Source organism: Amphibalanus amphitrite, unplaced genomic scaffold (assembly GCF_019059575.1).
Source record: "Amphibalanus amphitrite isolate SeventyFive unplaced genomic scaffold, NRLGWU_Aamphi_draft 000831F_arrow, whole genome shotgun sequence".
Lineage (NCBI taxonomy): Eukaryota > Metazoa > Arthropoda > Thecostraca > Balanomorpha > Balanidae > Amphibalanus > Amphibalanus amphitrite.
Window position 1 is genome coordinate 216,925 of NW_024882325.1, and position 25,576 is coordinate 242,500.

Genomic DNA, 25,576 nt, shown 5'->3' on the forward strand with positions numbered 1-25,576 from the left:
TTATGTAATTGGACTTGCCGAAAATCCAGAAATACATCTAAGAGTGTTATTTTAGATAATATTTTAGGAAGCCTTTACCTGCCTTTACCTAGGCGTGATTTCTTTTTCTATTACCTGAAAGAATTATTGAACGCTCGTCTTCAATAGCTGTAAGGTGCTCTCCTAACTAATGACCAGGTGAGATTGATTTGAGAGGGATGTGACAATGCAACATGTTGCTTTTTCTGAAACTGTCAAGCTCTTGATGATGAAGGAACAATTGGTACCTATAATCAGTATTATGTACCAGAGTGCAAACTCCCCTACAGCAAATGGTAAAACCATTACAGGTTTTCAAAGGCTTCACCACTTTCAATGTTGCTGGGCATCCTTTGCATGATTTTTACAGGCTAGACTGCTTATCAGAATGTAAGATTAAGGATTTAAAATTTCATATTTGAGTACTTAAGATTGAGCTTGAAATCTCACAGCCGTGGCCACAGCCGTAGCCGTGTTCTTGGAGATATTTGCAGCCGCCCCGGCCCACAGCCGTGGGGCTGCAGCCAGCCGCGGCTGCAGCCGGCCGGTGCAGACCTCTACTGCACCCGTAGATTATCTTCTTAATTGCTCCTCTTGCTTTTGGCATCCAGAACCGCAATCTGAATTCGTTCAGGGTGTGCTGGAGGCCAGAGTGCATGAGCCGCTCATAAATATCGCGCACTATGAGTCGCGTCAGATCACTCCTTGGCGACATAATGATCGGGTGTTTGGCAGGATGTGGCACCGGGGCGCGACCGAGACGACCGCCAACCCGCAGAATACCTTGCGGGTCCACGTAAGGTGACATGTGGGTCACACCAGGAACGTGGCATATCTGATCTTCGCGAATTATATGAAATTCTGCCTTCTCCATCTCGGCACTTGATAGGGAGCTGGAGTTGGGTATTTCGGTTTGTTTCTTCTTTGCTTTTAGCTTTTCCACAAACCGTATTACCCAAGCAAAAATTCTTCTGTATTTGGTGTAGGATGAAAATCGTTCCGTGTCTAGCAGCTTGCGTTGGGTATTGGTGGTGAGCACAGCGACCACCACCGGCGGTACCTTCACCTCTACGTCAGCAGGGTCAAGATCAGGAGTCACCGAAGACCGTACCGGCCACTTGTCCCTATCGACCTCCAAAAATTCTGGCCCTCTCCACCACACCTTCAGGTCTTTCAGTTTTGACAGAGATGTTCCACGGGAACCGACGTCTGCGGGATTATCCTTTCCTGAGATGTGACGCCATTCTTCTACCTTTGACGACCCATGTATCTCGGAAACTCTATTGGCAACAAACGTGTGGAAACGACGGCTTTCGTTTTGAATATAATGCAGCACTATCTTACTGTCACTCCAGAAGACAGTTTCATCAAATGTGTAGGTCATTTCTCGCTTTATCGTGTCAGCCAGTCTCACAGCCAGGACGGCGGCCTGCAATTCCAGTCTCACTATCGTGAGCTGTTTGAGGGGTGCGAGTCGAGCGCGTGACATTGCAAAGGAACTTGTCTGTTTTCCTTGCGCTGAAATGATGCGAATGTATGCGACAGCAGCAAAGCCGTTCTCACTTGCGTCGCAAAATACATGCAACTCGCTGCGATAGAGCTCGCACTCGAGTCCTTTAAAACATCTTGGTATCAGAACTTCGCGCAAGTGCTTTGCTTGCGACAGCCAATGCTCGCATTCTTCTAATTCATCACCCGTCAACTGATCATCCCATGCATACTTCAAGGCCCAGAGCCTCTGAATCAGCAACTTGGCCTTCAACGTGAACGGTGAGACGATGCCAAGAGGATCGAAAATTGATGCGACTCCCTGCAGAAGGCCTCGCTTCGTCAGAGATGTCACACAAATTTGGGACGGGATTCCAAGAACGTCTCTTCACGGAAACCAAACGCAGCCAAGCGCCCGTTCTTGGTGCATGTCGTCCTTGTATGCCTCAGGATCTGGGTGAGCGCGCTCTACAACATCTATTTGCCTCAAAACTTCAGCGATATTACTAACCCATTTTGTGAGACGAAATCCTCCCCGTGCCACTAGCCTGGTAACTTCCCTTTGCAATTTTACCGCTGTTTCCATGTCTGACTCGGATCTCAAAAAGTCATCCAAATAAAAGTTTTGTTTCACTGCCAGAACAGCAGCTGCTGAGAGGAGCGTTCCGTCATAATGGTCTTCTGCTGTTTTGCGCAGGACGTAACTCGCAATAGCCGGACTGCATTTCATCCCGAAAACACTCACGGTCATTTGATATACTTCAGGCTCCCTGAAAGTGTCTAAATTTCGCCAGAGAAAGCTCATTGCAGGTTGGTCATCTTCAATGATGCGAATCTGGTGAAACATTTGCTCTATGTCGGCCACCAAGGCTATCTTCTCCTGGCGAAACCTGAGTAATATCCCAGTCAGATTTTGCAAGAGATCTGGTCCCTTTAAGAGCTCGCTGTTCAATGACTTCCCATGATAAACTGCAGCTGCATCAAAGACGACTCGAATTTTCTTCTTATTCGGGTTTGTCACCGCGTGATGCGGGAGGAACCAACGTTTCCGACTGGAATTACCATTCAGCTCTTCCTTAGGTACCTTGCGGGCATGGCCCTTTTCAATGTAGCTTTGTACGGCTTCCTGATAGGCCTTTGCCTTTTCAGGATGGCGCAGTAGGTTTTTCTCGAGCGACTGTAGCCTTCGGACCGCCATAATTTTGTTTTGGGGCATAGTAACCTCTGGGTTTCGCCACAAAATACCAACTTCATACCGATCTCCACATTTCTTAGCGGTACTTTCCAACAGCGCTTGAGCTATGGTGTCCTCCCGGCTTGAATCAGTGGCGGCGCCACGAATTTTCGCCAGTGGGGGCAAGCTTGAGGTGATCAGACTGTTGTCTGATACGCCAATCTGCAAAATCCATGAGCACCTTGCCCCTAGTTAGATGTTGCCATTCAAAATTATTATGGTTTCAGGTTTAATGCATACGTATTGAGCTTAGCCATTAACCCTCGCGGGCCCGGAGGGGGGGGGGCGTTTTCGTCTCCCCCTGGCGAATAGGTATTTGCGATAGGTACCTCACGAACGCTTAGGGATAGAAAGACCAAACTTGTTGTACCTTATTTCCCATTAATTTGACATCTTTTGAAGCAAAAAAATTGGACCTAGCCTCCTTGATTACGTCTCAGGGCCGATTTTTCTAGACCCCTGCACGGCAAACTTCAGCGTCACAGACGTGAACTTCAGCTAGCTGCCAAAAATAGTATTAGAAATAAAATAAAGACAAATTACGAGCACGGTTGTGTAGCATTTGACCTAGAAAAAATACTTAAGAAACTTTGACGACCTGAGGTCAGAGGTCAGGTCAACGACCCCGAACTGGGGCTTTAGTTTTTTTTCGCAAATAACTTCAACAAAAATGGTCCTAGAGCTACGGCAAAGGTACCTTCGCATTCGCCTTGTCAAGCCACGTCGAATGACATATATATTGTTTGGGAACGGTCAGGTTTTACGTTGACCTCAACACTCATGTGACCTCGAATGACCTTTGGTTGACTTTGACACATGAAAGGTGTCGTTTGTGATGATTTCGTAGCCGCTGATCACGATTCTGGCATCCATTTTGCTCTAAGCATTCATTTAGAGTCTCGGGATGGCAAAACATGTCATAGTTATTATGCCTGACTTGAATAAGTGAAATAGCCTCTAGCAAGGATACTCTCTTGTGGCTTTGACCTTGAGTTGTAGCAGCCTTCTATCGTAAGGTAAAGCACAAAATACAAATAGGGGTCCGCTAAGCTTCAAAACATCTCGGAATTTAGTATGCAAGATTTAAGAAAAGGTGGCAAAGTTTGTGGTCAATTTTGAGCATGACCGTGACCTTGAACTTGAATGTTATGCACATCATCGGAATCTCCAGACTCTCTTCTTTCGTTAAACATCCATTTTAGCCGGTTTCATGCATCATGCCGTCCTCTGGACCACAAAAGATGTTTGATACCACTACAAAGTGCCGATTTTTGCCTTTGACCTTGACTTCTGACCTTGAAAATTGGCTTGAGGTAAAAAAGTTTCGATGCTTTAGAATCTTCTCGTAGATACCTTTCGTTTGGTACCATTTTTGTTTCCGTAGCTGCCTTATTTACGGAGTTAGACAAGTGTAGGGGGGGGGGGTACCCCGGACTGCGGTGGTTGGGATTACCCCCCGGGCCCGGCCGGCTTAAGGTCGCGAGTAAATAAAACTATAAAACCAGTAAAACGCCTTTTGGGCGACCAACGGAGCGAGCGAGAGGATGGGCCTTGCACGTGCGAAATTGCGAGGGGTTACCTCCAACTAACTTTTGCACTGTGACTGCACTCTACTAACCGGTCTTTAGCGATGTGCCAAATTTCAGCGCAATCGACCTAGCCGTTCTCGAGATCTGGAAGCGGCACACTGCACGTGCGCAGGGGGCGTCGAAGTCTAGTAGGAAAATCTGGCAATCCCCGGCGTGACGTAACGTCGGGGATGACCGACGGCACCTTGCACTGAAAGATACGGCAGAACGGCTATTTTTGAAAAATGATTAAAAATACTTTTGTGCTGTTATGACACATAAAATGCTTATCAGCATGTTCCTCATCATGTGATAAAGCTATATCCGTGGTCGAAAATAGCTGAGCCCCTCCCAATTTCCAACCACCAACCTCTTAAGCAAGGGATGTAAGCGTAATCCTCAAGGGCGACTTTCCTATACATCTCCGTACATATGCGTCCTTATGGAAATCGGTAGTGTGGCGATTGGCGACGCGCGCGACATCTGTGTGGCGACCAAGTGGCGACTGTGGCGACACCTGGTGGCTGCTTTTCTGCTGTATGTAGGTAATTGGGGTTTTGCCAGATATGGTTCCTACTGCTACACCACTATGTTGACCCAATACTAGAAAGTTATTTTGCCAGTAAAAGGCAAGCAAATTGAAAGTCAATTTATAAAATTGCTTATAAATGATAAAGGGAAAATAATAAAGAAGTTTAGATTGAATAGTTATTTAAATATACAACCGTGAAACTTTATTTTGGTAGGTTTAGTTGAAATTAGTCCGTGCAACCTTGTATTTAGGGCCTTGCACGTGCGCACGTGCAAGCGGGGTCCAAACTGACTTTTGCACGGCACCCTACTAACTGGTCCCCAACCGTGTACCAAATTTGAGCGCAATCAGCCCAGCCGTTCTCGAGATCTGGGAGCGCCCCCTGCACGTGCGCACGTGCTGTAGCACCCCAACCTTAACACATGCAGATGAATTAGCTGATGGAGACCTAACTGTGTACCGAGTTTCAATTCAATCGGCACAACCGTTGTGCCGTTATTGAGGTTGCAATTTTGGGGGTTCTTAAAAAATGTCCAACTTTACCACGCGCCACGTGCGGTGGTTGGCAAGAACGCATGGTGGCCATCACACCACAGAACTTTTACGTCCAAGTGACATTCAGTAAAGAAGACCGCTTGTCAATCGGATGTCCCGTTCCTAAGATATTAGCTTTTGAAGAGCGTCCCCACGGCCGGCCGGCCGGCCGCTCATACTCAAGATTTTCCCTTAATCCAGTATGAGACTCCGCTCGCTTCGCTCGCTCCGTAACTAGATTGCGAGACACAAAGACCTGTGAAAACGTTATGTCGCTCGTTGAGATGTAAAATGGTGTATTCCTCAAAACAATAGTCAGTACGTACCTAGAACTAGGTACTGACTAGGTACTGAACTAGGTAAAAGAGAACTTTCCCTTTTCCCGTAGGCGTAGTACGTATATCAATATGTGCGATTCTCTCACACACGATTGATATACCAGAATAAGCTCCATTAGGGTGACCCACATACATTTCCAAATAACCCGGATATATACATACCTATCACATGGCAGCCTTCTGGTGGATCAAAATGAGTAGAAGAATGAGTGGGAGAAGGAGATATGCAACAGACGGTCTGAGAACGAACTTTCTGCTGATGCACTTGATACGGGGACCGTCAAAAACAAGCGTACTATTATAACCGCCTATCATGAATGTTGCGCCGGTCTTCTGTTCCCTTTTCCACATCAGCCAATTTTTGTGGGGGCAAAAACATAGTCTTGCCCCCACGGCCTCCTGTCAGTGGGGGCAGTCTGCCCCCACTGCCCCCACGGTGGCGCCGCCCTTGGCTTGAATTGTCACCCCCGGAGAGCGTCCCAAATGATTCTGTCGCCCACCATTGTCGTATAATTTCTACAAGCTGTTCATCTCCGTCCGTATGCTCAATGCACATTACTTCTCTGGTCGTTTCCGGGATAAAGTCAGTAACTGAACCTGTGATTGTCCAGCCAAACGCTGTACGTATAGCAACTGGCTGACCAACATCCCCAACTCGTACTTCTTTCTGCAATACGGCTTCCAAGACGTTTGCACCGAGAAGTACTTCAATTTTCCCTGTGTACAATCCGGGATAGGCAAATCTTGTAAATGTTTCCACCGGGACATATCTCTTGCCGAAATCGTTGGTGTTCTAATATTTACACCAGGAACGGAGAATGCTTCAGAGACCAAAATTTATTCATCGTCCTCCCCAGTCAATGGGCGCAAACGCAGCTGAAATTTCTTCGAACGCCGAAATGGCCCGATGCCTCCAATGTGTTTCAGAGTAAGGTGAGTTTCGGTACCCGAAAGACGTAAATCCTTTACCAAAGTATTGGCACAAAGAGACGTTTGTGACCCGGGATCCAGCAACGCTAACGTCTTTTGTGACCGTCCTTCTGGGCCAAGTACTCTAACAGGTACAATTTGAAGCAGTGTTCGCTGATTTTTCTGCAGACACGCTACCGCTCTCTGTTCTTGATTTTCTTCCTCGGTTTCGCGCGACTCGTCGTGCAGTAATTTGTGATGATTTTGATCGCAGCCACTGATTCCACATTCTTCTTTGTGCCTACAGTATCTTGCCAGATGACCTTTCTTTAGGCAGGAAAAACATCGTCGGTTTGCAAACACAAACTGAGCTCTTGCCCGAACATTCATCTGGATGAACGATGAACATTCATCTATCTGGTGTATACCAATCTTGCAGCGTGGGCAGTCCCTCGGGACCGCCGCTGAAGCTTCTGTTGTCAGAGTAGTCCTATTATTTTTAAGCACACGGTGTGTATCGGCCAGCATTGTCATTCGCCTTGCACTTACATTTGAAACCGCAGCGTAATTTAAGGCGATACGCACTTGTCTTTGCAACCATTTGTCGAGATGAATTAAATTTGGTTTGTGTATATCAATGGCATATTCTCCCCAATCTCTCTTCATTTCGGACGGTAGCTTCTGAACTGCGCGGCGTAGATTTTCTGTTGAACACAGGTCACCCTCATATCCCATATTTTGTAAAACCGTTACTGCGCAATGGAGAGCCCCATGGAACTGCTCGAGACTGCGCGGGTCAAGATAAGTAGGCGAAGGAGCGGCAAAAACTCGGGATAAATTCGCGTGAATAATGTCCTCATCTCTACCGAAACGATCCTTTAGCAAAGCTAGTGCGTCATGATACAATCCTCCGTCATACAACATACCTCCAATGGTGTGGCGTGCCAAACCGGTCACAGAATTTTGCAGGTGAGCCATTTTCTCATCAGTAGATAACGGTTGCTCGTCGACAAGGGATTTGAATAGAGAATACCACCTCGGCCAGTCTGAAACGTCGCCACTAAAAGTCTCTAATTCCAATCGGGGTAGACACTGGCGGAACATTGGCGTGGAATGCCGGTGATTTTTGTTCGTTCGTATGTGCCGTCGCTTCTCGTTGTCTATTCGGCTTTGAGCTTCGTCTTCGTTGAATCGGGGCTCGTTTATATCGCTATATCGTTCGTGGGTTGATTCGTAATTTCGTTTCGTGTTTTGTCGCAGTCGCCTTTGTTCGTCTTCGCTACTATCGCTTCTTACGTTTTCGTCTTCGTTTCCTTTTCGCTGTCGAGTCACGTCTGATGAAGATTCAACGGATCCATATGCAGTACCTAACTCTGATTTTGCAGCCATCGTCTTGCGGTCATGGATGCTTGCATCGTTTTGTTCGTCGCGTAGCCGGGCGAGAATCATATCTTGTAACTCTGTACATTTATCTGTAGCGTCTCCCTCGTATCGCTCGGCTCGCTCTCTTTCGAATTCGTCGTCGGAAATCCGGTCGAAGTAATTCCAGTTCGAGTCTTGTAATTTTCTTAGTGCATCATCTAACTCCTTAAGGATGGACCAGAGTTCGGCACGTGTTCCATTGATTTCTAAAAGCACTAATCCTCTTCGCCGAACCCGATTTAATGCTGCCAGGTCCTGTCCGCGTTTCCGTCTCAAATCAGACAGGGAACGGCTTGACGTGGCCATGGCACTCTTTGAAACTGTAGAATCTTGTGGGCTTGTGGGTTTGAACACGCACTGGATAACACTGTCCTGATTTATTTTCACACTGTCTGGACACCAATAACCAGAGTAACTCAGTCCACACTTAACCCGCGAGTTGCTGGGGAGGGGCGTTAAACGCCCCCACTTTTTTCGCCGCGCTGTAGCTTAAAAACGGCGCGCCGCATGTGATTCAAATTTTGGGTACCCGTAGGGAATTTATTTAAGTATATCATGGCAAACTTTCAAAAAAATCGGTTCAAAGTTTTTTGAGATATCGAGGTTTTAGTGACGTCATAATTTCTGAGTTTTCGACAAAAAACGGCATATGTTCGAAAGATCATATAAAATCACAGTATAGGCGTACAGACATGCCGTAAACGACATTAGACTGCCAATTTTATGATATCAAATGGCTCTCTACGATTTTTGATTGCTGGTCTAAATTTTGCCAAAATCTTGGACTGAATCTTGACTATTTCTCGTGACATTTTACGACCATGTTTCATGTATTTCTTAAATTGATATTTTTAATCAAACACGTACTCGCATCATAAAATAAATGTCACCATCGTGCTCTACGCCCAAAATTACCCATAAAACATGTGTCATAGACCGCGAATAGCAGTTTTGATTTTCGGGGGTATGTTCTTACCTGATTGACCTGACTCTGACCCTGACCTATGTTTGACCGACCCCTACATGGATCTGACACTCTTGTTGCACTTATATGAAGGATTGTGCAGAGTTTTGACAGAGTTATTGACGAGAGGCGCCCATTACGAGGTTCTGAAATACATGCTACCAAAAGCCCGATTTCAGGTGTTTGACCTGACCGTGACCCGACCTGTGACCTCGAAATTCAACTTTCAGGTACTCATCTGAAGCGTCTCGTCGCGTTCTTTCATTTGCCGCCTTGTGCGTTTCGCTGCGCCCATTGGTTCTCGAGTAATCTGCTGGGGGCGTTTAACGCCCCTCCCCAGCAAACGGCGGGTGGCGAAATACCCCAGCAACTGCCGGGTTAAATAATCAAGACTATCCAAATGGTTTCAAAGAGTTTGACGCCTTACCCAGCTCAAGATTCTATATGCACAATTTTGCTAATTTACTCAAACTTGAACTAAACACTGGTAACTGAAAAATATAGATTCACAATTTCCAATTGTACCCTTTCTAGAAAGCAGGACAAATAAAAATGTCAAATAAAACATGATCAGAACGCAGGGGGCGCTTCGCATTTCGTGACACAACACAGGCTGTTTTTCTAACTTATCGAACTATCTTTGTGGAATATCGTGACAATTAGATGCTGTATGAATATGCGTCTGAACGCAACATACCTCACGTCGACACGTATGACTTAAAATTAGCAGTTACCTGAGATCAAAGTCTAACATAACGCTTAACCGCCTCCGCGCCACCCGCCGGCCGCTGGGGGTGGGGGCATATAGTTGCCCCCCCCCCTTTACTTCTGCGACAATATCGTCACAACGTTAAGAGATAAAGAAGCAAAACAACTTTGCACACATCTTTCTGAATACCTAGCCGAGGTTGTGTCCAAATTTGGTGTCGATCCCATTTGAAATGACGTCACAGTGACGTCAGAAATCAAATTATAGATTTGCGACTTTGTTTCCTAACGATATATCCGATATATCAGACCGAATATAAAGGACCGATTATTGGTCAGGAACTAGTTGGAAGTGTACTTAGATGTTTTAGGATGACAGCAGGTGCTGTCTAGTTCATTTACAGTTGAGTTTCATGCTCAGCGACATCAGAAACGGTCCATATCGGAAAACGACAAAATTTTATGACGTCACTGTGACGTCATCTTAACGGCTACAACCACCAAACTTTCCTCAAACGTTGCCTCGGTATTCATTTGAAGCTATGCCACGTTTCACGTTCGTAGCTTATCAGGTTTCGGAGATATTTTACAAAACGTAAAGGGGGCAACTTAATGCCCCCCGCGGCTCGTGGGTTAACCCGCGCCCGGCTGGGGGTCCTGGATTTCCACGCCCTGCTGGGGGGGGGGTGTTTGAACACCCCCCCCCCCTTGTAACTCGGCTCCTGGGCCACGTAGCGATACGCGGAAGGCGGCGTTCGAAAGAGCGTAAAAAATAATGACGAAATCACTTCGGTCAATTTTTTGGTCAGGTCAAAGGTCAGGTCACCAGAGGTAATTGAAGGCAAAATTTCGCCGATTTCCAGGTCGAATGTCGAAAATTTCCAAGAAGCTAACGCATAACTCGGGAACCAATAGAGCTACAGCGCCGCGGAAAAGTGCATTCGATAGCCCTATTAACCCTCGCCCGCACATGGGGGGGGGGGGTGGTTGCCACCCCCCCAGGCAGTCTTCCTGCTCTGCACTCAACATTTTTAGAGCTAGAAGGCTGATTTTTCGTATAGCTGCTCCTCTATCCTTTCTTGATGTCCACTGAAAATTTCAAGTTTCTGTGATTTTTGGTTTTGGAGATATGACCTTGTTTTTCAGGTCATGTCATGACCCAAATGGCCAATTCTCAACATCTTGCGTTTGCCATGGGCCTTGTGAGCTTTTGGCACCCTGATTTCGGCCTTTTTTGCCAGTCTTACCTCCCACCTATCATGGAACATGTTGTTCGACGATGTACAGGGGTCAAGGTCAGGGTCAAGGTCAACCTAGGTCATCTAAGATAATTGCGTTTTAGGCAAGCTGAATTTACTTTTTGTGAAGTTTTTTGACTGCATTTTTGGTAAAAGCTTCTCAGATCATGATTTCATGTGATATGGACCCAAAAACAATCGGTGCACACATCAGTATACACACAGACACACACAGACATACAAACACATATAGTTGACCTTGACCTAACTTGACCTGAAATGACCGCAGCAGCAAAATTCTGGTCGGATAGTGTGACAAAGAGGTTCTAGCTGGCTTGGCACCAGAAAACAGCATCGTCATCGGTATTTGATAAGCAGCGCACTTGATATCCTACGGTGACCCAAAACAGCAACATTTTTTAGTTTGACCTGACCTGGAAGGTCAATGACTGACCTGAGAAGGTAAAACTGGGTGTCATTGGATTCGTCTCTTCCCAAAGAATCTTTTTGGTCTTTACTGCTAAGCTCTATCTCCAACAGGAACGAAATGGCGCGGGGGGGGTGGCAACCACCCCCCCCCCCCATGTGCGTTCTAGGATGGGAAAATGGCATGTGCGGGCGAGGGTTAACGCCCTTTCTGAGTAATTCTCTCAGATTTGACCTAACGTCAACGGTTTTGCCTGCATGGGGCAAAAACTGCAAAAACCCAGCCAGCAATTCGTCCGGGATGCGGTTGGGGACGGTCGGGATAGGCTCCGGATGTCCCGACTTGTCCCTACCGGGTTGGGTAGGCTTGGGTTATCCCAATCGATACCGGACCTCGATGGCCGGCAGTAGGGGCGACTCGGGATTTCCGGACCGCATGCTTAATCGGTTGGGACGCGGTACGGATAGCCCAATCGAATCCCATGTTTTGACAGGCTTGTGATTTACGTTGTTATCCCAACCGATCTGAGAAGGCGCTTCGGGCACCATATCCGGTGGCCCAGAAAGCCTGGAAAAGCAATCAGATGGGCCGCGTGCAGGCAGACGCGTCCTCTGAGCGCAGCGGCCAGTCTAGCTGCCGCGTTGGTCAAGTGTCGATCCCTCCTTTGAGCTGCTGCCTTAGGATATTGCTTTTGAACTGGCTCTAGCAAGCGGTCGGTTCAACTGTTGTCGTTGCAGGGAAATCAGTCCGTCTTTGAGAACAGGGTGAGTATAGTGCACACTTCATCCGTGATGTATGGAGCGGGAAAGCTATAGGTAATATAAGCTTTTATGTTCGTTGTGGTTGTTACGGCATGTGAATTACACTCGTGCTGTCGCATGTTTGATCAGTTATCATGGACAGAAGATGTTTGGTCTCATTGTCAAGTGTCGTTGGTTGCATTGTAGGTTTGAAACCTGAATTACCAGGCATACCACGTGAAATGTCAGATGTGGGTTATTTCTTAGTGATTTTAGTGTGTCCCAGACTTTGATTAATTACCTCTTGGCAGGGCATATTTTAACATACTGACTGCGTCCCATTTTGGGACGCAGCCCCCTGCCTTTGGGACGTAGCCCTCGCGAAATTTGGACCACTGCGTCCCACACTGAAATGTCACGGTTTCAGCGGAAAAGTGCAAGCAAAAATATTTAGCATGCCTCGGTCTTTTACTATACAACAGATGTTGCCTTTCTGATTGCTTTGTGCCCTGATTTACTATGCACCTAAGTACATACATGCGCTCTCCAGTCCTTGTGCCCTGCCCTATCCTAGGGTCGTACACCTTGTTATGTCCTGCCCTACTATACCCCTAGGATATGTGACCTGCCCAGTGCCCTGTCCTAAGGTCTTGTACCTTGCCCTGCCCTTCCTTCAGGCCCTGCGCCCTGCTCTGCATTCAGGCCCTGTGACCCTCTCTGCCCTGCCCAGTTCCCTCAAACCCGATACCTTGTTGTCTTCCCGTCTTAAGGACACGTTCGGTGCTGCTGCCGGTTCGGTGCTGGGCCCGGATTTCGGGAAAATTGTGCATGTCTAGTCCTGTTCCTTGCCCTGCCCTCAGATCCAATAATACTTATATTGAAAAAAAAAAATCAAATATAAGACTTTAGCTAAAGCTGGAGAAGATTGTCCCTGGACCTGGGCGGAACCCAGGGAGGCGAGGCGAGTTATCACAAGCAGCATAAGTGTCACCTTTAATCCCCTACGCTCCCCCTCCCCTGTGGCACCATCCGCCGCCCACCACCCATTCATGATTCACATTCGCGTAGTCGCCGTGCTGGACCTGTCGGAGCCGAGGCGGACATGCGAGCCTGGATAGGCTGACCCTGGCGGAAAATCGGCGCCCGCCCTTCCGGGGATTCCCGGCCATTGAAACCAAGGCCGTATAAGAGAGGTGGAATCATCCCGCGATTTCCAATGGACCGGTCGCTAAGCATTAGCGTGACGTCACTGGTGGAGACCGGGCGGCGCCCGGCTCCAAGCTGTACGTCGGGTACATTTGGCACCGTATAGTTGTTATTATTGAACAACGAACGTAACGACAACTAATGACTCTTAATAACTTTTTTACTCACCTAAAGCGCATTTCCTTGCCGGTACATTGCCGACCCGAGCCCAAGGGTTGACAATCATGGGATATGGGTCGGATAGGCGACCTGTTGTTGTTGTCAGTTGTAGTCCCTCCGCTCAGTCGAGCGTAGCCGAGCGGCTCTGGAGGGACCTGGCAGCGGCCGCCAGGGCCGCCACCAAGTCGTCGTCCCACAGGTCCCTCAGATGTGGGTGTATAGTCCCCAGTACGCGCATGCGGGTTCCCATCAGGGCCGGGCAGCGCGCTAGGACATGTCTCGGTGTGTCCGCCTCTTCTTTGCAGATGGGGCATCGCGCCGCCGGGCACCTGTGGCTACTGCATTGTTCGCAGCGCCCGCCAGGGTTTCTTCCAATCCTGTGTAGGTATTGTGCCGACGCCGACCAGTGACCGGCTCGTAACTGGTGGACATCGGCCGCCCTCGTTCGGTTCAGGCCGGCCACCGGCGGAGGGGGGCGCGAACCCATGAGGTCCCGGTACCATCCCTCGGGCCACCTCGCCGTCGCTCGCGCCCGCGCCGATCTTGCCGCTGCTCGGTGGACCGTTTGAACGTCCAGTGGGGCTGACTCCTGCGGCAGCTGTGCCGCCTCCTTAGCCAGGATGTCCGCGCGTTCGTTTCCCTCCAGCCCGCAGTGGGAGGGAACCCACTGCAGATGGGCCCAGCGGCCCCGTTCCGCCACCGTAAGCAGGGCCTGCCATATTGTGGCACCAGCCGTGATTGCTGGGCCGCCGGTCCCGCGCGTAGGGCCGACAGAGCCGACTGGCTGTCAGTGCACAGCATCACCGGGTCGCCCGGGTCCTCCTCTGGGTGGTCCATCAGCCAGCTCAGCGCCGTGGCCAGAGCCACCATCTCGGCCCGGTAGCTGGAACACAGCCGGCCCGCCGGAGCTCGCAGTTCCTGCTCCTCTCCACCAGCGCGCCAGCACCTCCATTGTCCACTCCGCCCTCTGCCGAGCCATCTGTCCAAATCCAGGTCGCGCACTGTGTTAGGCCTCCCAGGCACCTCTCCGCCGCCCGTCTTCTGTCCGCTGCCGACGCGCCCAGCGGCAGTTCGCCGACATCTAGGGCCAGCGAGACACCAGCCGCGCCCATCCACGGCGGGGGGCGGCGGGAGATCATCTGCTCGATGGGGCCCGCAACACCGGCCGCCGTCCAGAGTTCCCGGCCCAGAGAGCGCCATCCCCGCCATCCCATATCGCCTGAAGAGTACCGGGGGATCATGATGATGATGATGATGATGATCCCCCGGTACTCTTCAGGCGATGGGCGACCTCGCGACGGGAGGAGGAACGATTGCAATTGTTGTGTTCCGCACCGCCGATTGCATTCTCTATCTGCACCCGGGGGAGGGGAAGCAGGGGGCACGTGCCCCCATCGGATCAGGGGGCCTCTCGGGCCAGAGGGGCCTTGCGACGCCAATTGGCGGCTGAGGGTCCACGCTGGCATCTTTCGACTCAGAAGGGCCCCACAGGGCTCGGCAGAACACCTTATGTGCTCCGAAGAGCCACACTTCTCTCCATAAGAGCCCCACACCGGCTTTTTAACTTAGTTAGTGTCCCTTGTCGGCCTTTGAGGGCCCCTTGCCGGCTTCTCAGGGCCTATTGGCGACCTCTGAGAGCTACTTGCCGGCCTCTGAGGGCCCTTACCGGCCTATCAGGGACCAGCAGCTCTAAGGGTTCCACACACGCCTGCGATGACCCCCTAAACCAATGGTTGAAGGCCCCCACAACGGCGCCTGCGAGGGCCCTCACCGGCGGCTGTGAATGCCCCACACCGGTGCCTAGCTGAGGGCCCAACACTGCCACCTCTGAGTGCAACCGGCACCCCTGAATGAGGTCCCGAAACCAGTGCTTCTTAAGGCCATATATCGGCGGCTCTGGGGGCTCAACGCCGGAGCCGCATCGGACGGCCACTCACCGGTGACTTTTGAGGGCCCCACTAGAGATGTCAATCGGATACCAACTTTTTGGTATACCGATACCAAACCGATACCAACTCGGTATTTGGTATTTCAATCCTAATGTGTTTGGTATTTTGTTGGTATCATGAACCCTCGCTAATGTTTAAGAGGCTAAGAAATCGGTAAAAAGTTGGTATTTTCCTCATGTTCCCAAGTTGGTTTGGTTTCGGTATTTCTCCACGGTTTTGGTTGGTATTTGGTTTGGTATCGGTATTCGGGGTATTCCGATTTTCCGTAATTGACATCACTAGGCCCCACACCGACGACTCTGAGGGCCCCACTGGCGTCTGAGTGTACCTTGCTGGTCTCTAAGGACTCCACAGGGCTCCCGAAGGCACCGCAGACCTCTTAAGAGCCCCTTCTCGGTCTCTAAGAGCCCCTGTCGGCCTGTAAAGGGTTCGAGCCAGCAGCTCTAAGGGTCCCACACCCCACTGTGACAACCCCACACTGCAGTGTCTCTGAGGTCCCACAACGGCAACTGTGAGGACCCTCACCGGCGACTCTGAGGGCCCACAGCGGCACCTCTGGGGCCCCGCACCAATGCCTCTGAGAGCATCACACCGGTACCTTTGAGGGCCCACACCAGTGCCTCCAATGGCTTCATAACCGGCGGCCCTGAGGGCCCTACACAGGTGATTTTGAGGGGCGTACCGAAGGCACCACACAATCCCTTAGTCTCGCTGAGCTTCTATCCCAATCCCATACCGGCTTCTATCCCAATTCCGGCTCAACTAATTATCAGCCCCCCCCCCTCCATGGGTCTCCATATCTATGTTTATTCTCTAAACGTAGGTACATTTAGGTGCATCAAGGGAGGTCAAACACGCCCAACGACGTTCAGGAAAACGAATGACTAACAGCAATATCAATGTCATTAAATCGCCGGTCCGTCCTTTGAATGCGGAAAAAGAACGCGCTATGACTGGGCGAATTTCGAGACTGGCCAAAAGCAATCACAGCCCGCTCCCAATATCCCGCTTGCTGTCCCTCCACCGGCACATTACACAATGACACGTGTATCTCACCTGCATTATACCTACTATTTCGCTTGCAATGTGGTATGTGCCCTTTCCGATCGAAGCATGTGCCCTATGCCACCTTTGGGACGCAGTAAAAAATCCTTAAAATATGCCCTGCCTCTTGGTCATTTTCAGATGCTCTCTTCGCACAGTGGTGAACCGCCCGACCAGATGCCAGCCGTCTACATAGTTTCGCGGTGGCTCTCTGAAGCCCGTGACGGCAGACGGACACACCAGAGGTCGAAAAAACTGTTAGACTTTCTCCAACCGACCTAAAATTTGCTCCACAAGAAAAATGATTTGTTGCACAGCCTAAAGCACGGGTCAAGAACTTGAATCCCTCTCGCGTTTCTATGCACACTGAACACCAATACAGTTAGCGTCAGACAGCTTCAATGCGCTGAAACAAAGGCGTGCAAGAGTTTATGCCGTGCCCGTGCTTCTAAGTTCTTACTGTTCGGCGCGTAGATGTCACTGGATATCGCGGCCGGACCGCAGCGACATCTATTCCATGGACTGCACGCTCTAAAAAACTGCCACCTTCTACAACTGCTGTAAGGGCGAAATTCCGTTCGTGATAACGGGAAAAGCAGCCTTTTTGACACCGACTTGCTTCAGGAAGATGGAAGCAACTGGGAGCAAGTCAGCCAGGCCGTGGGTAGGTTAGAAGGTATCCTATATAAACCGAAGGTACCCACAGTGGATCATTGGCTGAAGCTTGAAATTGCACATGGATGCAAGGAATGGCCATGCAGGTAAAATATTGATCATTGGTGATCGATTATTTTCCGTTTGCATTGATATTCGGTCAATTATTTGCTCCAACACCGGTTGGAGGGATGGGCAGGTTTTCGACCTCTGGGACACACTGTCCGCAGAGGAGCCGACACGAACAAGGCGCAGGCCTGATTTAATGACTGTGAACACCGGAAGTGAGTCCACTGTGCCAGCGACTTGCAGCGGCGCTAAGATGCTGGCCGACGCCATGAATGTGCTGGCCAGGCTGTGAATTTGTAAAAATTTGACCTGTGTGCAACCAGTAAATTTGTGAATATATTTCAGTGTCCAATGTAAATCATTTTGTCGTGCAGGCATTATAAAGGTTGAATTGGAGAATAATGAAGAGGCGAGGGGGTTGCGGTGGCGCAAGCAAAGTGGTCGCATCTGCATAACAGCAATCTGCGGTTATAATACTGCGGTTAATATGTCAGATACCTGCGGTATTCCCGAACCGGCCGTGCGGGCCGAGTTGGGACATCCCGATCGGGATCGGAGTTCATCGCTTGTTAAAATGCCATAAGGCGGTTCGGATGCGTGCGGGATTTCCGAACCGGTTGTGCGGGGAGATTTGGGGAATCCCGATCGGGATCGGAGTTAAGCGCTTGTTAAAACGTCATAAGGCGGTCCGGATACGTGCGGGATCTCCCAACCGACCGTGCGGGGTAGGTTGGGATATCCGGACCGTTCCAGCCCGTACAAAGTGTCTCATTTCCCAATCCTGTCCCACTCCGGTCCCGATCGGGGTGGTGCGGGCTGAGTCCGAAAATCCCGATCGGGAACGGAGTGGGATTGCTGGCTGGGAATAGCCGATTTTTTCGGAAACAGTTTTTCTGCAATAACTTTTGACCCAAGCCTTGTACGAGCTTACTTTTACCGGCATCGTGTTCCTCTCGTCAAGACGCATCGAATGAACTATAACTTGACCTTGAAAGGTCAACTTAAAAATTGGACCTCAGGTCAAGGTCATGACCTGGCCGGAAAGGGTCATGTTGCATATCAGTCGATCCGTATAGTCGAGCTGAACACATATAAGGCGTTTTCATCGCTCTAGCATGCCTCTATCAAAAGTTATTTGCGAAAAACTGTTAGATACCATTCGTGACCTAAGATGACCTCAGGGCACAAACAAGGGTCACGGACACCATTTTCATGTTCAGTGTGTCTAAACTACTTGTAATTTGGTGTTTGGGAGTGTTTATAATGTCTTTCGTCCAAAAGAGGCGCATTTCAATTTTCTCCCATTGACTTATAATGGGGAGGTCGCAAAATTGACCTGACCTTAGGTCATCGATATCAAAATTCTGAGATATACATTTTGTACATGCTATTGCTCTTAGCAATCGCTGAAAGTTTCAAAGCGATCGGTCACTCGGTGTAGCTATGACAGACATTGAAACTTTTTATGAGGTGAGGTCACTTCAAGTGACCTGGTGACCTGACCTTGAATGACCGTGGTCTGAAAGTTTCACAACATGTGTAGAATTGATGTATGATAAGGTCGTTTTTGAGATACTCGCGAAAAACCACAAGGGGGGGGGGGTGTTCAAACACCCCCCCCCCCCCCAGCAGGGCGCGGGTTAAACGATGGCGCTCGGCTCGGCTCATTACAGTATAGGTATTGGAAAAGGCGCAAGAATAGTACTATCGATTCTTGTGTTATGATCTATTTGGTTCTGTGGGGCGAAAACAAGCTGTTTACTCTCGCCGTACCTGTGGTCAGTGTGAGAGGTCGTGTGTCGCTCACAGCTGGCGGATATGTGTCTGACCGAGTACAGAGGCCCGCTCCGTGCGACCCGGCCCCCGGCTGTGTGTGTACTGTGTACTGGTCTCGCTGACGACCTGGGGCGTGGCGGCTGCCGGCTGGCGCTCGTCAATCGCTCTTTGGCGTTGCACTCTGCAGAGATCATTCACTCAGGCCGACCGTCATTGACAGCAGCGCAGCGGGGGCTCATTCAGCGTTGTGGTTACTGGTACAGTGCAGTTGTGACTGGCCCCACTCCATGCAGTTACGAGCGTTGCTTATTGGCTAACATAAGTCTAACTGAGCAGTGAGCACGTCTCGTTAACAGTTCAAAGCGGCTATCGATTTATTTTTCCGGCTTTTCTGTCTGATATTGAATATTGATAATTGTTCCCAAAACGCAAGGATATTTGTTCAGTATTTTAAGGTTTGAACAAAGATTTCACAAGTGGATCTTGTTTGTATTATAAAGATATTCGCTGGCCGGGCGCAATAACCTTGGCAACAAAAGTCTACTTATTTGGATAGCTATGAAGTAAAGCACAATTTTCTAGGGGATGTGTTATAAAATCTCAACGTCTTCGATAAACATTAACCAGCATGTCTGAAGACGCCTGTTCCTTTAAAGAGTGTATGTCTGGCCAGCCGAGCCAGGTGTGGAGCCAGCCGCTGATGTGACGGTGGCCTGTGCCCGCAGCGGCTCTGGACTCTGCTGGCCCTGCAGCTCAGCCTCAGCGCCGCCTGCTTCATCACCAACTGCCCACAAGGCGGCAAGCGGTCGGCGCCGGCGCTGGCCGGCCTGCGAATGGAGACGGGCGCCGTGCCCTACCTGCCCCTGGGAGCGCCGCCGGTGCGCAAACTGGACCCGCTGGAGAGCGGGCCCGATCAGCAGGTGACTGTCCTCCCTCCCCAGACAGATCAGACAGCAGCAAACTGGACCCGCTGGAGCGCGGGCCCGATCAGCAGGTGACTGTCCCTAGACAAACCAGACAGACCGGGCATCAGGTAATTGCCCTCCGCAAACAGACCAGGCAGAACGGACATCAGGTAATTGCCCTCCGCAGACACACCAGACATCATCCGTCCTCGTCATCCTCAGGGCAAACCCATCCGCATCCCCTTCACACTCCTTTTCCGGGCTCCTGTTAACCGGTGGATGACCAATGTCCATACCCTATCCTAACATCTCATAGCTCTGCAATGTTTTTTTTTTGCCGAAAGAGTTTGCCCTCAACAAAACCAACAAACGAAGACCAGCCATGGGATAACTGTCCTCCGCAGACAAACCAGACAGCAGGTAATTGTCCTCTGCAGACAGCAGGTAATTGTCCTCTGCAGACAGCAGGTAACTGTACTCTGAGAGACCAGACAGCAGGTGTGTTCCCCGTGGCAGGATCAGCCAACAGTAACTGTCCTCTGCGGACAGACCAGACAGCGGGTGACTTTCCTCTGCAGACAGCAGGTAACTGTATTCAGACGGATCAGACAGCAGGTAACTGTCTTCAGACAGACCAGACAGAACTTCGCTGATCAAAATGATTTTGTGGTACGAATCAGTTGCAGAATTCTTAAAAAAAAAAAAATAGTTGGAGGGGGGCTGCACTGTCCTGACGGCTCAGCTGATAGTTTTACGTTTATGTTGACCACAGATGCAGACCGAGCTGGAGCCGAACCGCCGTGCTCAGCCTGATGCCTGCCCGCTGACTTTGGGACTTGCCGGGTCTGCCCTAACCCGGCACTTTGCGCCCGTTCCAGACGGAGAAGCGGTTTTTGCTGGCACTCCAGCCGCGCTACCAGCGGCCGCCTTCCGAGAGGGACCGCGGGGCACGCGGCACGTGCTACATCGAGGGCGTCTGCAGCTACCCAGACTGCTGCGGCTTCGGTCAGTCACGCACGTACCCGACCTCAGCGCGCGCGCCGGATCTGTTCAACGATTCACTGCAGTGGGAACTGACGGATTCCTGACAAAGATGCTCATCAAGGTTGACCTCATATCTAACTAATCATAGATAAGTTGTAAATATTGTTATTTAGCTGGGACGGTTGCATAGTTATAGAAGACATAATTGAACACCAGCTATTACTTTATTTAATGGGAGCTTTCGAAAGCTATGCAGCTTTCTTCGTCAGCCTTGGTACAAAACACTAAAACAGATCCATATAACATTGAACAGTTACATTAGCTAATATTATACAGTTACATATACAGTTAAGCTATATATATACAGTTAAGCTATATATATACAGTTACAAAAGCTCCCATTAAATAAAGTAATAGCTGGTGTTCAATTATGTCTTCTATACCTATCATAGATAAGGTTTTAAATGGGATTTGAGTTTGATATGATGTGATGTCATTCGTTGTATCCTCACCAGGCGTTTTTCTATTTCAATTCTCTTTCCCCGCTCCCTCTCATGACGGCAGTTTCTCTGACCAGCCCTGTGCCCCGCGCCCCCAGAGGAATGCGCCGACGCCACAGAGTGTCGGGTGCTGCGCCGCGGCTACCGCATACTGGTCAAATACATCTTCTCCAAGCTGGAGGGAGGTGCCGGGCCCCCGGAGCTGGACGGCGCCGTCGTCGCCTGAGCTGGCCCCCTGGGCGACCTGAGCTGACTCGGCTCTGAGATCAGCCCCGGCAGCCAGGCGTCACTCGCAGCCGCAGGAACACAGGGAGGGATACATGGCAGGGGCGGCAGGGCACGGCCCGGTCACCGGGCGCGACCCCCGGTCAGACCGGTGTGACCTCAGGTCAGGCTGATTTGACCTCTGATCAGACCGATTTGACCTCAGGTCAGAGTAGTGTGACCTCAGGTCAGGCTGATTTGACCTCCGGTCAGACCGGTGTGACCTCTGGTCAGAGTAGTGTGACCTCAGGTCAGGCCGCTTTGACCTCCGGTCAGACCGGTGTGACTTCACGTCAGGCCGATTTGACCTCAGGTCAGGCCGATTTGGCCTCAGGTCAGAGGGACCTCAGGGGCCGGCATGCGTGACCTCAGGCTCGGCGTCGTGACATCGTGGGCTAGCCGCTGGGCAGTACATATCAGAAGAGTCCCCGAAAGGCCTCGGTCTGAGTCATGATGACGCGTTCACTGGGCGCCTATGTGTGCATCGGCTTGTGCAAGTGTGCATGCTATGATATTGTGTTGAGTCTGAATTTCTCCGCAGCAAAGACATATCATCTGCCAGTACCCTTGACCGTTTTCTTGCAACGTCTTTGTCCTGCTGTGTCTCATGCTGTCTGTTTTAACTGAAGGTGGCGTTTTCTCTCTGTTTGAGAGCGATCCTAAGGATAATGCGCAGGACTCGTGAATGCCAGTATTCCCAAAATAAACCCATCTCGATGTCCGGCGTTCCGATCATGTTAGCGCACATCAATGGACGGGAGTCGGCGTGAACGGCAGGCGGCGCAGGCCGGCGCCGGCGTTATCCTTTGATGTGTGAATGAGATGGCGCCGACGCTCCGAGATCCGGCGCACATCCGTCCCCTGCCGCGGCCGGGCTACCGATCCGACCCGACCGCGGGGGCCGGTCACAGGCGAGCGCCTTTACATCCATCTTTGATATGGTGATTTAGCCTTACTTTGCTTTAGAATTATTAAAGGAAAGTACCATTCCCTTTTATCAAATCCAAGACTGTTCAGACATAATGCAACACCCTCTGCCCGTTTGTAATAGCATAGAGCCCGTATAGAGGTATTTATATCGTAGAGAGTTGTATGGTGAAAGAAGAGTATTTGATGATATCCTATTTGCCGTCTTGCTGAGCGCTGCTGTCGAACGCTGTCTTTTTCACCCGGTTTATATTTCACATAGTCAAGGGGCTCAAGGAGCTGTAATCAGTCGATGTTGATAGGGACCATTTATGCATGGTAATAGACTCGGTCCAACGCTTGATGAACTCACAAAATAGTGGGGCAAAATCCCTATACATATAAATAGGAAAGACTGTGTCGTCCGGTGCACATTTCTTAGGCAGTGGTATTGTCATTTTGTAGCATTATTTTTCATTATAAGTCAATGAAGAAAACATTCCTTTCCCTCTCAAGTCAATGGCGTGTTCAAGTTCACGTAAGAACAGGAAGTCTTCAAAGCAACGATATCTGAGCCACCTGCATGACCATTGACCACCCTATTCCGAGCTGTTATTTGAGCCAAGGGCCCATTTGAAGGGCCACCAATATCTCGGAGCTTTAAAGATTTTATACGCCTTCATAATATCTATCATAGGTTGTTCCTGACTTACGAGTCTCATCGAAAATATCATAGTGGGCGATATAGGGCCTTTCATGACTTTAGCCGACCTCAGTATTGACTTTTTAAGTGTCAGAAGTACTTACCTAGAGGCCCTGCTAGGAGCTTCCCGCCCTGCTGTCCCCCCGTTTTTTTCCTGAATTGCAAACCTTCCCGGGCATCAATTTGACACCTTCACACATAGTTTCAAGTCTTAGGTCACCTTAGGTCAGGAGTTAGGTATTGTGGTCAAACTGAGGTCATGTTCGAGCAAAAATGAGCAAAAACATTAAATATTGAAAAGCTCACAAAAGCTACAGTTACCAAGCAATTTCAAAGTTGTTTATATGGTCACGTAGACAAAAGACGGCGCTACAAAACTGTTATCTTGGATTTTCAAAATCCTGGGATTTTGACCCCCAAAATTCAAAAAGTTGATTTTTTTAGAAAAAACGCAAAAAATTCCCAAATTTTCCCCGAATTTCGAAAAACCGGAATATATGTTATAGCCCCTGCGCTCTTCTACCGGGTGGCCCAAAACAACGTTCCGAACTTTGTAGGCCTACATCTCAAATTTGAGTGCGAATAACGAGCCAAAATTCTCATCAAGTTTGCGTCAGTCTTCTTTGCGCATTGGTATGCCAAATTATAACACTCTATCATCATTTTCAAGCCAGCAATCTTATGTTGAATTAAGTAAGACGTTTTTGCTTTTTTTGCCTATGTTGGACGGTAGCGATGATTGGCTTAGACGTACCATGTTAGGAAAAAAATAGAAAAATGGAACACGTGAATGAAACCAGCACGTGTGTTGTTGTTTTAAATATCTTTGTCCTACTTATGTGCCGAATATTCAAATACTGAGCCAAAATGGTGTTAATGGATGCAATTCGTTAGTCCTGTTTAGAGCAGGAGTGGCACGGTGCATGGGTTACTCGAGGGCAGCGCTTTTCGAGGAGCGCTGTGGCCCGAAGGTTTGGACTTTGAATTGTGAAAAACGCCCGCCCGCTGCAAAACGCGCAAAACGCACGCCCGAAACGCCAACGCAAACGTCGCAAAAAATAAACAAACGCCCGCCCGCCGCAAACCGCAAATAAAAAAAAAACGCAAAAACGCCGCAAAACAATAAAACCGCCCGCATCGCACGCCCGCTAACCGCCAACCAAAAACGCCTAAAAATCGCCCGCCCGCCGCCAAAAGCAAACACCGCAAAAAACGAAAAAGCGGCCGCCAACCGCAAACAAATTTAACACCGCAAACGACGCAAAAAAAAGAAAACCGCCCGCATCAATCGCCCGCCCGCCCGCCGCCAGACAGACACCGCAAAAAAAAACACAAAACGCCCGCCCGCCGCAAAACGTAAACACCGCAAAACGCCAACGCAAACGGCGAAAAAAAATCGCCCGACCGCCGCAAACCACACAAATAAAACGCCGAAACGCCGAAAAAATAAAACCGCCCGCACCGCACCGACGCTAACTGCTAACCGAAAACGACTAAAAGTCGCCCGCCAGCCGCCAAACGCAAACACCGCAAATAAGAGCCCGGCCGCAGCAAGATAATAATTTATCAACGACTGGCATACCGCTAGGTTGGTCATTTTCGCAAATCAAAAAGATATCTGCAAAAATCTCCTAGATGAAAGCGCCCGAGTAAAGAACGGATGGCACGTGCGTGTTTCTCGCCCCCAATTTCGTTCAGGTCAATCGTCATTTGGGTCACCTAACGCATCGACGACCGGCTGGGTGGAATGAACATTGCGCCAAGAAACGTACCTAAGTATATTGTCAAAAAGAATCCCCAGAATGGTGGATCCCAAAAAGTTTGAAACTACCACTTTGACCCACTGGACGACACCTTAAACAGTTGCCGACCGGATGACACCCATTGTTTGGTCACCCACGCCATAATATGCATCATGGGTGCGCCGAAATGACCAAAAGTCCCAATTTCCGGTGTACAGGGTCATTTTCAACGGCACGTGGCACGTGGTTCTGGACTTTTCCGGCCACTTTGCGACATACCCATGGGTAGTGCACCGAATGGTGGTTGATCCGCATGGAAGTAAATGGGGGGTCGTTTGGATCGTTTTCGAGCAATCTGCCGTGGAACGCATTTTTTCATTTTGCCCATTGGCTTAAAGGGACCCTCCCACCTTCAAAAAAGTTAATGAATTGGCATAAAAGTGATGTCCCTTGGTTCAGAAAGAGCGGAAACGAATATCTACCAAATTTCACCGAAAAATATTCACTGGTTTTCAAGATATTAGGCTTTTACTTTTGTTTACTTTTTGGGATCTCCCCTGTTACTAGCGACTTTATTTGGAAGCAATAATTTGGC

At 49.6% G+C, this 25,576-nt stretch overlaps 1 protein-coding gene across 1 annotated transcript in view; it reads left to right on the top strand.

Moving 5' to 3' along the window:
- The window catches only part of LOC122366792, a 46,201-nt gene extending 23,847 nt beyond the window's left edge, over nucleotides 1-22,354 (top strand). Inside the window, exons 2-4 of the mRNA XM_043339382.1 lie at nucleotides 19,703-19,897; nucleotides 20,761-20,887; nucleotides 21,465-22,354. Coding sequence (XP_043195317.1) covers nucleotides 19,703-19,897; nucleotides 20,761-20,887; nucleotides 21,465-21,592 — 450 coding nt within the window. The 3' untranslated portion in view covers nucleotides 21,593-22,354. The remainder of the gene's footprint in view (nucleotides 1-19,702; nucleotides 19,898-20,760; nucleotides 20,888-21,464) is intronic.
- The last annotated feature ends 3,222 nt before the right edge of the window (nucleotides 22,355-25,576 follow it).